The sequence below is a fragment of the Molossus molossus genome, unplaced genomic scaffold, assembly GCF_014108415.1.
Source record: "Molossus molossus isolate mMolMol1 unplaced genomic scaffold, mMolMol1.p scaffold_m16_p_2, whole genome shotgun sequence".
NCBI lineage: Eukaryota > Metazoa > Chordata > Mammalia > Chiroptera > Molossidae > Molossus > Molossus molossus.
Window position 1 is genome coordinate 71,200,073 of NW_023425355.1, and position 15,063 is coordinate 71,215,135.

The following is a 15,063-nucleotide window of genomic DNA, read 5'->3' on the forward strand; positions in this document are numbered from 1 at the left end:
CAAAACAAAAGGAATACACTTTAAAGGTTAAATTGCTGGGTCAAAAGGTTCATCTTGTTTGGGACTCTTTGTGCTTCCTGGACTTATAAGTCTGTTTCCTTCACCAAGTTAAGGAAGTTTTCTGTCATTATTGTTTCAAATAACTTTCAATTTCTTGTTCTCTCTCTTCTCCTTCTGTCCACTCCCATGATGTGATGTTGATAATCTTGAAGTTGTCCCAGAGGGTCCTTACACTATCCTCATTTTTTTGGATTCTTTTTTCTTTTTGCTGTTCTGATAGGGTGTTTTTTGCTTCCTTATATTCCAAATCGCTAGTTTGCTTCTTGGCTTTACCTCTACTATTGAATCTCTGTAAATTATTTTTTATTTCAGTGCCTCCTTCTTTTCTGACTGGTCTTTTTCATGCTCTTGAGGCCCTCACCAAGTTCATTGAAGTTCTCACCAAGTTCATTGAGCATCCTTATAAGCAGTGTTTTGAACTTTGCATCTGTTTGATTGCTTATCTCCATTTTGTTTAGTTCTTTTCCTGGAGTTTTGTTCTGTTCTTTCATTTGGGACATGTTTCTTTGTCTCCTCATTTTGGCTGCTTCCCTGTGTTTGTTTGTATGTATTATGTAGAGTTGCTATGTCTCCTTGGGTTACTTGGGTGGCCTGTTGTAGTAAGTGCCCTGTAGTATCCAGTGGCACAGCCTCCCTGGTCACCCAGCTGGACCCTCGAGGTACACCCCTTGTGTGTACTTTACACCCTTATGTTGTAATTGAGTCTTGATTTCTGTTTGCACACATCAATGGGAGGGATTTCCTCAGGCTGATCAGCTGCAAAGACTAGCTATGCCCACTGACTACTGACCTCTGACTACCTTGGAGGATCGGCTGTGTAGGGGCCCACCACACAGAGCAAGACTTACTTCAGCAGGGCTCTGGTACCCACTGAGTTCAATCCTTGAGTGTGTCACTTGAGGAGATGGTTGGGTGGTGGTGTTTTGGTGTGGTCTGAAGCTGTCCACTGGGTGTGCTGGCTCTGGGGCAAGGTTAGCTACTGCCTGTGTTCTACCCAGGGCCACCAGGCATAAGCTAAAGAGTGGTCTGCCAATGGCTGCTGCTTGTGCTGGGCTTGGAGGTGCCCGTCAAAGCCAAGTTGTGAACCAAAGTTGGCTGCTTCTAGTGCCAGGCCTGGTGCCACTTAACGAGAGGTATGGGGCTCGCTGAGACTAGATGCTGCTTGTTTGAGAGATTTTAGGAAACTCTGAAGCAGGATCCAAGACAGGCCATTTCTATGGTAAAGCCCTGGAAACAGCTTGGGTGGGCCTGAAAGTTGGGTGAGGCAGGGCCTCAGGGAATCACCAGCTTAGGCTAAGCAGTATTAGCCAGGTTGCTGGAGTCCCAGATATGGCTGCTGTCTGCTGGCTTCATTGGGGAAGGATTCACCAAAGGAACAAAGGCCTCCGACAGCAAGTCTGTCCAGGAGAAAGCTGCCTCTCCAGCCCTCACCCCAATGCCAAACAACTGAGTTCTTCATGTGTCTCTGGTGCCTTTCAAGCTGCCTCCTCCATGCTGGAGCTCAGAGGGAGCAAGTTTGAGTAAGTTTGTGAGCAGGCCCTTTAAGAGGAGCTGCCTGGGGCTCCATCAGGCTCAGTCTCCTTCAGCCTCAGTTCCTGCTGGTTTTTATAGCCAGAAGTTATGGGGACTTCTCTTCCTGGCACTGGAACCCTGACGGGGTGTGGGACGGGGATCCTTCACTTCTCTGGTAGGACCTTTACAGCCAAGGTGTCCCTCCTGATTTTTATCCACCACATGTGGGTGTGGGACCAGCCTGTCCGCACCTTTGCCCCTCCTGCCAGTCTTGATGTGGCTTCTTCTTTAATTTCATAGTTGGAGGACTTCCATTCAGCTTGATTTCAGGCAGTTTTGAATGTTGATTGTTCTGTAGTTTAGTTGTATTTTTGTTGTGGTTGTGGGAGGAGGTTAGTATTGCGTTTACCTCTGATTCTTACTCTTTACATTAAAAATTACTTTCTTATTTTTAAAAGTAATGTGTGTTCATTATAACAAAAATTGAGATAGTACAGAAACATAAAGAAGAAAATAAAAATAGCTAACAACCCTAACATGCAGAGCTAACTCATCACTTTGTTGAATGCCCTTCTAGACTTTTCTACTCACACATACATATTTTACCAAAATGGCACTATATATTCTTGATTTTCCCTTTTGTAGAACTTTATTTAATTATACTCTTTGGGCCACAAAGTTTCCAGTAGAACCAAATATCAAGCTGGGAGACAAGTATGCAATGAGGGTTCAGTATATTTGGGGGATATTGTATTTCTAGGCATTATTAATACAAGAGTAAAAGCTTCATTTTTATAAATCCATTCAATAATCAATTGAACTTAGTTTAGTGAATTCTTTCTGTGTGCTCCAGACTGTTAGGTTGTTGGACTAGAGCAGTGGTTCTCAACCTTCCTAATGCCGCAACTGATTAATACAGTTCCTCATGTTGTGGTGACCCCCAACCAAAAAATTATTTTTGTTGCTACTTCATAACTGTAATTTTGCTACTGTTATGTCTTAGGAGACCCATGTGAAAGGGTCATTCGATCCCCAAATGGGTCATGACCCACAGGTTGAGAGCTGCTGGACTAGAGCATATAGTCTATTTGGGGGATGCAGATTAGACCAGTATCCATGAAGTTATGACACAAGGGTGAGTACCACTATAGGTAGAGGGCTAAGTACAGGATGATAGGGGAGAACACAGGAGGGATACCTCAGCTAGCCTTGGAAGTTCAAGAATGACTTCTGGGAGAAAATGACTTTAAGCTGAGACCTCAATGATAACTAGGTGCTCATCACTTGAAGGAGTGTAGAGGGGACAGGAGATTAGGAGAAACCTTGAGAGATTTAAGCAGCTGTCAGCACCTTAGTCTATTGGGCACACAGTGGGGCTATTGGGGTTGGGGAAGATGAAGTTGAAGGCCTAAGTCAACAGTGTCTTTTAGATCAATGTAAGGATTTTAGACTTTATCTAAGGGCAGTGGACTATCACTGAGGGGTTTAAATAAGGAGTCGTTGAAAATTATGTTATTGGAAATGCTTTTTGAATTTTATAACAATCCTTAAAACTTACTTTATTTGCTTTTAGAACCAGGAACAATTGAAAGATGATGACTCCGATCTTATTCTCAATGATGGTGATATTAGTTTGACCTATGGGGATTCTACTGTGAACACTGAATCAGCAACATCTGGTGCCCCAAGGAGATTTATGGGAAACAGTTCTGAAGATGCTTTGGATCGGGAGCTTGCATTTGGAGACCATGAACTGGTCATTCGGGGAACACGCCTGGTTCTTCCTATGGATGATTCTGAACCCCCATTAAATTTGTTAGATAGTACGAGACAGAGTCCAGCATAAACTTACTAATACTCACTTATTGATTTGTACAATTTGCACATGTGATTGTGAAGAAATTCGTACTACGTACTACCTAAAAAGTCCCAGTGCATGTCTGAATGTTTAAGCTATATAAATGCTATTTATATGGCATCAAAAGAATGTAAATATCACATACAAGGAAAATTGTGAAAAAACTCTTTTGTTATGTTTTATTGGCTGCAGTATGTAGACTAGATCTGTTTTAGAAATTTATTTTCAGTGATGATGTGTGTTCTGTTAGCTTTATGTCTCATTTAAAATATAAAAGGTAACAGATTTACCCTTTCTTATATTTACCTGATACTTAACCAGAGTTACGTTCTTGTGATGTGAGCTAATTTTGTTTTGTGGGAGGGGAGAGGAAAAGAGGGGAGGGGGAGAAGAAGAAAGAGGGAATGTTATTTCTGGGAGAGCCCAGGGAGGAGAGATTCCTTTGTTGGGAAACTTATGTTGATTGCATCTGCTTTTGTGCTGACCTTTTTCTCTGTTTTGGCGAAAGAGGCTGATGCCATTCTTATCTTGCCCCATTTAGGGTGGGGAGTGAAGTGTTGGGCCCCTTTTCCCCCTTGCTATGAAAGAACTGATTCCTTGACTGACTACAGTACATTGTTGTTGGGAAAAGAAAGCTGCAACTGATTTCCAAGACTTGGTTTCTTTTCTTCCAGACCAAGACCATGGAAGGAGATGCTTCCAGCAAGCTTAGCCAAAGTACAGGTGTATATAGTTCAGGGCACTTGATTTCAATTTGGAGGGGCTGGGGTGGGCTGAGAGGGGGCAGAGGGCAGGAGGGGAGAAAAGAGAATGGTGGTTTGCAGGTCTCTCTTCCCAAATATGTAAATATTCTATACCAGATAAGTTTAAATAAGAAACTCAATTGCTGCTTACGTTTTGATTTCTATACGTGATCTATATAACAAGCTTTGTGTTCAGAAATTTTAATATCGATTTAAATCGCTGCTCTATAGCAGACAGACAGGAGCAAACGTAAAAATTTTGAACTTACTGTGTCTAATTGTCATTTGTTAGTCTATAGGTAATGTTAAAAGTTAATTTATGAACCCATGATTGTTGCACACTACACTGAAGTTGGTCATAGGAGAAATTCAGTGCTGTGGAGAACTTATTGTAAGGGTGGTGACTCTGTGTGCGCTGGTGTAGTTGTCTTTATTTTCATGTTACTACCTAAGCTGCCATGTGTTTTTGGTTTTTACAGTTTTCAAGGAAGAGTACATAACAATTTCCCCTTTCATATTCAGAGTATGAAAGTGGATGCTATTTTGTGATGCTGAAAATACCTAAAGCTTGGAAAGGGGATACTTTCTTATGTTGATTCTGACCTGTTAATGTTACAAAAGGAAAAGAGAAACTTTTGTGGGTGCCCCCTTCTTCCCGTCAGGTCTGAGTAGCATTGCCTTAAATTTTACCCAGTTCAAAAATTGATTTATTCCCACGATGTTCAAATTTTCCAATGAAAAATATCTTTCCAAAAAATATATATTTATTCTCCCAAAGGTATGTGTGCTGTTGTAAATACTTGAGATTTTAAGAGAATTCTACTGTTGTACATTTGAGTGGCAGCTCTAACTTTTGACAGAGCCATTTGTTATGTAGTGATAGTGACTTTCCTGCTATGCAGGAACCCTGTGATGTGTGCATTTTATATGATGTGCCTCTTCATGCAGTCAATCATTTCTTGTTAATGTATGCTTGAGGAGCTTTGAACTTCAGTGTCATTTACCCATGACGTTATTCACGTTGTAAAAGGTTATACAGGAAATTAACAACTACAGTTTTTATTCTGTCAGGTTACTGAGTTCACTTTATGAAAATGACTGTAAATACTTAGCATGACACACTCAGAAACTTGTCTGTTTCAGCATGCATAAGACTTTTTCTTAGAGAAACTGATAATGCTTAAGTCTAAATCAGCCTTTGTACGTTATCAAAAGGGAACCAAGCCTGATGTGCTCACATCAGCATCTGGAAGATTCTCTTCTCCTCTAATCTGTGTGCACATCTCCAAGCAAAGAAGGAAAAAACAAACTCTGCTCATATATCTGTTGGGTTTAGACACCTGAAGGAACCTAGATGAAGTACAGTCTGAGTTGCCATCATGCACAAGTAGAGATGCTCTCAGACGTGTTTTCTTTTGTTGTTCTTTGTGAACCCTACATGTTTGAATAGCTTGAACATTGCATCTTTTAAACTTATTTTTAAGGTTCTTTGGCATTTTATCCTAGTTGTTCGTGTTTGGCAATGTGATGTTACAGTAATAGACTTTTAATTTTTATGTATTTTTTGTTTGTTCTCCCTTGGAGTACTTGGACAAATGTTATAGTGGTTTCTTTTAGGAAAATCTGTCATTAAAAAAAATTATAGCCTTTCAAATAACCACTCACTGTATTTAAATCACAATTTATTCTAGTGAGAAGAGTGCTGACTTCATTTATCTTCTACCTATATACCTAGTGTGAAAGGAGGAAGAAAGATGTTTTAAAAAGAAACAAACAGAAACCTAACAACATAACTTACAGGGCAGTAAATTTTTGATGCTTATGTGTAAGGCTGAATGTATTTGCTTATGGTCACAATTGGACCATTTACAAAATATGACTCAAAGTAGTCAAATCCTGTTGCACTGGATGGTAGCCTGTTAGCTCAATAATGTATAATGTCATGAAAATTATGTTGAGTCTATGGGGAGAATAAATTCTGTATCCACTTAAGTAGAAAGGCAGATTCCAACTTTGGCTGAAAGCATGATCAAAAAATAGTTCTTTTTCCAAGTTAAAGCTACATCTTTTTAGCATATGAGGGGTTTTGTAGGTTAAAGTGTGCTGACAGCAACTTTGTCTAGTTGAGTAATGGCACCAACCACATTATTACTGTGTTTTGTTGCCATCCATTCCAGCTTCCTTGCTCATGGTCCCGCAAGAGACAGGTGGTGAAGCTACATATCTCAGGCTCTTTTCTTGACTAAGCCCCTGTTTTCTAATACACAAATCAAACCCTATATTAGATTTGAGCAATACATTTGTTAACATGACTAGATACAGGAGCATAAGGTAGGTGAAAGTATAGATGTTTTGACTTGATCAGAAAGTCCTTGATAGGAAGTACCCCACACATGATGCAGTATGAGGTATGAGGCATGAAATAAATTGGAAATAATAACAACAGTCATTCCCCCTTTTTAAGCCCCTTTTAGATAAAGCAAGTGTGTAGATGAGGTATTTTTAAATTTACATATTAATTTAATCTTAATCCTATGGGGAACATTCTATTCTCATTTCAAAGATTAGGAAACAGGTTCAGAGAAGTTGTTACACTGCTAGTAAGTAAAAGAGCCAGGATTCAAATCCAGTCTTGACTCCAAAGTCTAAACTGTTAACCACTACTCTACTAGCTTTAGTGACAGGATCCGGGCTAATCCATCTCGAGTATGCCTAGAAGGATGATGAAGGGAACTGTAGACTTCTGTCATGCTACACGCCACCTGTATGACATTAGGCCAGGGTAGGGCATGAAGTCCTATCTCTGTTCCTCCACTTGCTGCACTGTTATCTGAAGACATGAATTTCCCTGGTTGGGAAGTTTCTCAAATTCTTAGTGAAATGCCTGTGTCTCTGAGCCTGTGGGCAAGACAACCTGGCTAACACCATGCCTTCACACTCCACCTTCCAACATTTTCACCAAGGGGCCCATGTCTTAGGGCAGAGCTTGTGGTCCTGAACAATGGTTCTGTGACCACATAGTTTGGTATATTAGAAAAAAACCCAGGCTTTGGAGTTACACAGACTTGGGTTTAAATCCAGACTCTGTTGCTTGCTTATTGTGTAACATCTGCCAGTTGCCTTTCCACATTCTTAGTCATAAAGTTAATTTATTCAAGAAATAGTTGAGTATTTACTTTGTGCCACACACAGTAGATACAGCAGAAAACAATAGTTCCTGCCCTCACAGAACATATTCTACAGGAGATGCCAACAGCCGTCTTGGGTTGTTAGGAATCATTCATGCAAGAAAGACTGATTGCCTTCTGGTAGGGGAATATCTAAAATAATCAGCAAATAACACCAAGTATAATAATCATAAGGCTATGATGGAAAACTACAGGAGGCCATGAGAGGGGACTGTGATCTGGTGGTAGGGGAAGAGGGAAGATTTTCCTGACCAAGTGATATTTTAGTTTAACCCTCAAGAGTAAGCCAAGGGTCAACCAGATGAAGGGGGTAAGGATGAAGAGCATGCCAGGAAGAGTGAACAGTGACAGATTTCCACCTACACTTGACCTTTCATACAACATTCAATCAAATAGTTATTGAGTGACCAACTATATATATCCATATAGTGAGGAATAAAAACATGCAGGCTCCCCTCTTAGCACTTGCATATTAGTGTGTAAAACAAAACATAGTACCCACCAATCACAGTAAGAAGCACCTGAAACCCAAACCTGCCCCTCAACTTCCTCCCCTTCAGCCCTCTCCCACTGTACATCTCAGGCAACTCCACACCCCTCCTCTGAGTAGCACCCTTCAGAACTTTGAAAAGAGGAGCTAGTTTGTCTTTTCTGAGTCTTTCCACCCCCAAGGCTTACAACCCCATTCTCTTCCTTTCTTCTGGACACACACCAGAAGACGTGTTTATGAACGCACCTAAGACCACATTGACTTTTTATTTCAGTGGCCACTTCCCCCTCATTTTACAGTGAGCTGCCACCAGAAAGTGGGCCAGCCCCCTGCCCTCATGGAGTTTACATTCCAGTCAGGGAAGGCTGACCACAAATAAACAGATAGACATAAAATAATAAGAGATTGGGACAAGTGACAAATAGGAAATGTGATAGAGGGTGATGGGTGTGGGAAGTGAGGGCAGGGCAAGTATGAGAGGGCTTCTCAGGAGGCCTTGCTCAGGAGGTAACCTTAGAACCAAGGCTTGAAGGAGCCAGACAACCAGAGAACAGGGGAAGAGTTGTGAAAAGGTCTGGTTTAGGGTAGATACTCAACAGATGTTTGTTGAAAAGGAGTGAAATGTCCCCCTGACCTTTATTGAGTTGAATTTCGAAGACCAGCATGGTAGCATAGGAGTGATACAGGATAGAATCAGCCCTGTCTGCCACTGGGCACTCTTAGGAAGCCACTTAAAACCCTCTGAGCCTGTTTCTTCCTTAAAAAAATGCTGACAGTTCATAGATTCAGTAAATATTTATTGAGCTGTTGTCATGTGCCAGCACTGTGGTAGGTACTGGATTATAATTCCAGCCCTAAGTAGCTGTCAGGATGGTTTGTGGAATCAGATGAAGTGATATACAATACCTTGAAGCATTTTGACCAGGATTCAGAAGGCTTTTGAAACGGAGGGAGGTTGAGTATTCTGTAAGGTTTTGCTGATGAGGTGATATATGAATAAAATATGGAAAACTTTTCACACCATTCTTCTACTGTAAGATGCTTTCCTTCAGAATCTCCAGTTCAGCAAGTTGGAGGTATCACAAGTGGTTGCCATAGCAAAGGCTGAACTCTGAGAACTGGCTTAGTTGGGGCTGTGATGGCTGCAGCCTGAACTCCATGAGACCTGAAGGTTTCTGGCTAATTCTGTCTGCTGAGTAAAAGAGCCACTCTCCTTTACCACACACTCATACAACAATTGCAGCTTAGGAGTCCTCTCCTTGGTGTCCTGGCTGGACACCAGATCTGTTCATTTCCCACTTGGTGCTATCTGATGAGTGCTGAGACCCACTAAAGAGACGCAGCTTAGTTCTGCATGTTATTTCTTTTGCAGTAATGAAAAAATGCATTGAAAGCTCTGTGAGCACTTCTTGGAAACAAGGTTTAATTTCTCCAGGTTTGTTGAAAATGAAGTGGTTCACTGTATTTAAATATTAATACTACAAAAATTACTTGAGAAATATTCAATTCTTGGTTGCTTTGGGAGGCATGAGGCTTTATTGTATTTTTGTTGTTGTTGTTGTTCATTTGAATTTCCTCTACAGTTGTGTTCCCATGTGGGCTCAGCAAAAAAACATGTAAGCTATTGTTTTCATTTGAAAAATCTGAAAGACTTCTGTCAGATAATGGAAGATACCTGTTTTTTCCATCTGAGATCTGGTTTTGTATGAGATTGCAAGATAATGACAATTGGACCACATGATCATGCTACAATTTTTTTAACACTTTCTTGAAACCTCAACAAAGTTCCATTTTCTAAGGGGGACCAAGAGGTTTATGTTTAAATATTCCAGTCAACTAATCTTTACTTACCAACTTCCAGTTACAGACACTGAGCACCTCACATGGGTTGTGCCCTGGGCCAGGTACTGGGGACACAGAGGTAGCTAAATCATACTTTTGATCTAAGATGACTGCAGCCAATTAAGTAAAAAGTTGTTCAATTGTATGAACCCTATTAGAGAGGGATTGCTGTATGGAATTCAGGTTCCTCCCCATTGTGGCTTATGGTTGGTAGAATAATGACCTCCAAAGATGTTCATGCCCTAATTCCTGGAAACTGTGAATATGTTGGATTACATAGAAAGGGGAATTAAAGTTGTAGATGGACTAAGGTGACTAATCAGCTGATTTTTAAATGGGGAGATTCCTGGATTATCCGGGTGGGCCCAATCTAATCACACAGGCCCCCCAAACTTTCCTGGCTGTGTTCAGAGAAAGAGATGTGATGGCAGAAGCAAGGTCAGAGAGATGCTACATTCTTGGCTTTGAAGATAGGGGAAAGTGGTCCCTAGAAACTGGACAAGGCAAGGAAAAGGGTTCTCCCCCTAGAGCCTCCAGAAAGAACACAGGCCTGCTGACACCTTGGTTTTAGCTCAGTGAAATCTATGTCAGACTTGTGACCTACAGAACCATAAGATGACAAGTGGGTGTTGTTTTAAGCCACTGAGTTTGTGGTATTTTGTTATGGGGTAATAGATAACTGACACTGACTTGGAGGGAGAGGTGTTGTCTCTGTTAGTATGCAGTTGTGAATGCCTGCTCTGTGTCAGACCCTGTGAATGGTGCTGCAGATACAAAATTGAACAAGATGCAGAGTCCACAGTCCAGTGGGGAAGACTGTTGCTATAGAAACAACATAGCACCACAACGAAGGAAAGCCCAGATGATAAACACAACCTGGGGAAGGATGGGGAGGCTGGAGAAGCCCTGCCATTTCTATGAATTTACCCTACCTTTAACTAACATATCTGTATTACTCATTGGTATAAGAAATTTTCCCAGGTTTCTATGCCCACTACATATCAGGGAGTTACAATGTATGGGAGAAATGATCAGTTTGGGTTCTAGAAAGGTCACTTTCATTGTGGCTGCAGTGGGAAAGATGGATTATCTTGATAGGCAAGATTGGACATGGATGATGGTTGGAAGACTTGGCCTGAGAGATAGTGATGACCTGGACTACAAAAATGTCAATGGAGATGGAGAAGAGGGAATAGATGCAAGAGACATTTAGTTCAACTCAACAGAACCTAGAGACAAAATCTAGTGAAGGAGTAAGAGGGGGCCATTTACAATGATTCCCAGAAATCTGGGTTGGGCAAATGGGTGGGTGGAATGGTAGTAACTGCAGTTTTAGAAAATAACTTTTATGACAAAGAAATTAAGAGATGTAGCAGTAAAGGTACAAATCTAAATTTGCCTCTGGATTACATAGCTAAGGGTAGATGAAGCCCAATCAGGAAAAGAGGGGTGGGAGAAGGGGACTAAGTGCCTCAAACAAGAAAGTTGGGAGAGGATGCAAGCTTGAAAAACACCAGGACTTGTAATCCATTCTTCCATTATAACCTGGGAACATCCGGAGCTTTCTGGTATGGGTGGTGTCTGGGGAAAATAAGTACTTTAAAGTACAATGGATGGAGAAAAAAATAAATTATTTTCCCTGCTTAAAAAAAGCAGAAAGCTTCCAAAGTTCTCAGGGAGTGGTGGATGGTGTTATTAGGAACCTTTTAAAAGCGTATCACTCTGGATTTTGGTGTATCCTCCACTGGTCTAGCTGGAAGAATGAAAATATATGTTGTGGGCTCTTTAAAATGCAGTTCCTAGCATTTTTCAGGAGGGTAAAGGGCCAGGGAATGAATACTGGATCTGGAAAAGAAGCCACGGCTAGTTAGTCAGACCCAGTCTGGTTCTTTGGACAATTCTATGCAAGCAAGGAGACTGGTTCACTTTGTGCTTTTCCCCAAAGGCTGTTGCAAGAGTTCTCTAGCAAATCCAAGCCAGTATCCAAAGTCCTCTGGTATGCTGTTTTCAAATACTGTGTGCCCTTAGCTTGCTGAAATAGTCAGTGCCTGAGCTGCAGTCTGTGGATGTTTGAGCCAAATAGCAACTATTGGAACAAAGTTCATCAAATGTACAGGGATTCATACTTTTAAAAAATTGATTTTGCCTCAATAGAAGCCAATCAGAAATCGACAGTATACCTGACAAAAGAAACCATAAGCACCTATATTATGATGAGGGAAACATCTGGTTTTTGTTTTCTTAACTTTTATTAATTCATCTGAGGTGTGAGTCAACAGCTCACCAGCCAGTGTTTCCAAAATGAAGTCTTTCTTGCCTCTGGAATCATTGGGAAAATCCACTTCAGAACTACCTTGAGGGAAAGTTGATCAACAGAAAGATGTTATTTTTTAAAATGCAATATTAGTCCTGATAAGTACTTCTTAAGATTGTTTTTATATTAGCCTTGCCAGTGTGGTTCAGTGGTTGAATGTTGACCCATGCACCAAGAGGTCGCCAGTTTGATTCCCAGTCAGGACACATGCCCAGGTTGTGGGCCTGATCCCCAGTGGAGGGCAGGCAGGAGGCAGCCAATCTATGTTCTCTCATTGATGTTTCTATCTCTCTCTCTCCCTCTCCCTTCCTCTCTAAAATCAATAAAGAAAAAAAATCTGCACACATACACACACATTTTTTTTTATATTAACCCATGATTACATTCATTCCCCAGCAGAATTTTATTTCTCTACCCAGAAATTGTGGGACTCATAGGTTGACCTAAAAATGTATAGTCAACTCAGAACCTCACAAAGTATACCTTTCACTCATAAAGAACACTTTATTAGCTCCCCATAGTCTGTCCCAGTAGCCGCTAGTGTTAGGTCTATAGCCTCTAGGAACACTTTTCTCCTCTTCCTCTCACCGAAGTTTTCTTGTACTGACACCGGCCTTGCCCTACAAAGGAAATTCAGGTGGAGACACCAATGAGAGAGGAATATTAATTACTGGGGCTGGCTAGACGCTACCACCACTTGGGTTAGTGATTCTGTGTTTGTACACACTCCTCTTGATAACCAATATCACATTTTCAAAATGACTGGCCAGAATTCACAGTTCGTCTATGGTTATCCAGGATGGTTGGTGCAATGATGGAGCCAGAAACTTTGCTTTCATTACACTATACTCTCTCCAGCTGAGCTCTACTATTTCTGACCCATTAGTAGGAGTATCTGCAATGGGATTCAAACCTCTCTGCCTTTCATAGGAGACTGATTATTTGATTCTACTAATCATTCATTTAACAAACTTTGTCTGAGTGCCTGCCCTAGGTACTGGAAATTCAGAGGTGAATAGGCATGGTACCTGCCCTCAAGGAGCTCACAGTCTAGTGGTAGAAACAGACTTGCAATTAGATGAATTATTATTCTATGATTCTCCCAGTGGTGTTGAATTGAGCCTTAAAAGATACATTATACACACACGCGTGCGCCTGAAGCACAGGAGAGAGGTCTTGATTTTGGCAATAGATGAGATCAATCACCAAGAGAAAGTGTATAATAGAAAGAGTCCTAGAAAAAAAGCCAAGAAAAACCAGTAGCATTTAAAGGGAAAGTAGAACAAAAGGAGACAGAAGGAATAATTAGAAAGGTTGGTGGAAAACAAGAGGAGACCGCTGTTACAGATATCAAGAAAGAATGTTTGTAAGACAAGAATGACCAGTAATGTCAAAATCAAGTAATACAAAGGCAGAAGAGCATCTGTTGAATCCAGGAATATGGAGATATCACTGACCAATGCTGACAGTAAGGGAATGGAAAAAAAAACAGGTTTAGGGGGCACCTATTGACTGCTTGGATATGAGAAGTGAGGGAGAGTGGGATGTTAAGGATGGCTACCAGGTTTCTGGACTGAGTGGTGGTTCCATTCCCAAGGTGTGGAACCCAAGAGGAAGAGCATATCAGGGGGAGAGGGAAAGGTAAGGAGTTCAGGTTTGGTCATATTCAGCATGAAGTACCTATCTGTGGGAAAGCCAAATGGAGACATCCAGTAGGCCATTGGCTATTATAGGTCTAGAGCTCAAAATTCCTAGTTCATAAATAAAATAAACTAACAGCCATTTTTTCCATAAAGAACTCCATGCCATCTTTATACGATGCCCTTTACCAGGATCAGTAGCTTAAATATTTTATAATTTTTGTATTTCTCTGTGATTTCTCAATGGTGATTTTATTTGAAGTAGAAGAATCTGTACACATAGTTTCTGCACCATGCATTTGGAACCACTTCTAAGGAAAAACAGAAGTGCTTACAGGTAAATAAAAAAGTAACTGGAACAGCTCTTCTCTTTGTATTGAACTAGTTGCCTACTTTCTTTCCAAAGCTTTGATATATTATAGAACTTTCTCTTGTTGTTAGCCTAAATAAAAAACAAAATAAAGGGTAGTTTCTACCTCAATTATACAGCATCTTAGTACTTACAGTGATCCAATCTATAGTAAATAAAGCACAAAACAGTTTCAAATATGTACATATGACTGAATTTGAAAACCACTGTCTACCTGGTAATTTGGGACAAGAATTGTAGCACCTGTCCCTATGCCATAAACACAGTAGGCCCTCAAGTCCTTAAGTATGAAGGAAGGTCTTTACCTAGGTAGCTCTCTCCCTCAACACATAATCTTAATTTCTTGCCAGCTTCTGGCTCATGCGGTTTCCTACTCTGAAATGGTCTTTATATTGTGTCCCTTGCAGTAAATGAAAACTCCAGTCTTCAGAAAGAAAATGAGGTAATTGCTTGTCTTTTTCTTGGTTCCCCATCAGACTGAATTGAGATAGAATACTGGCAAGTGCAGCAGAATAATGATCAATTTGTGAAGTGTCTGGTCCAAAGGGGATTATTTTGACAGTCTGTTCTAACCATTCAAGCAATATTTCTAATAAAAAGTTTTATTAGCCCTGGCTGGTTTGGCTCAGCGGTTAGAGTGTCAGCCTGCAGACCCAAGAGTCCCGGGTTCGGTTCCCGCTAAGGGCACGTACCTTGGTTGAAGTTTGTTCCCGGCCCTGGTTGGGGTTGTGTGGGTGGCAGCCACTCGATGTGTCTCTCTCACATCGATGTTTCTCTCTCTCTCTTTCTCCCTCTCTCCCTCCCACTGTATCTGAAGATGAATGCAAAAATGTCCTCAGGTGAGGATTACAAAAAAAAAAGTTTATTAGGTATTGTCACAGATGTAAATGTTTCATAAAGATATCACTCCAGTTGTAAACCATATACTTGAATTCATACTCATCACCTCATTAAATACCAAGAAAAATAATGTCTTCCATATAAATCCTGGTCTCAAGTGACTTAACAAAAAGGAGCAAAGAACAAAAAACAAAACTCAAGGCCCA

At 40.8% G+C, this 15,063-nt stretch overlaps 1 protein-coding gene across 4 annotated transcripts in view; it reads left to right on the forward strand.

Moving 5' to 3' along the window:
- SLC9A6 (solute carrier family 9 member A6) overlaps nt 1–5,961 on the forward strand; it is a 107,419-nt gene extending 101,458 nt beyond the window's left edge. For 3 of the 4 annotated variants that reach the window (XM_036270752.1, XM_036270753.1, XM_036270751.1), the window contains exon 16: nt 3,146–3,805. In XM_036270752.1, the coding sequence (XP_036126645.1) occupies nt 3,146–3,418 (273 nt within the window). In that variant the 3' untranslated portion in view covers nt 3,419–3,805. Of the gene's footprint in view, nt 1–3,145 lie in introns of all 4 variants that reach the window. The other variant, XM_036270750.1, reaches the window with a different exon arrangement.
- Nucleotides 5,962–15,063: the final 9,102 nt, after the last annotated feature.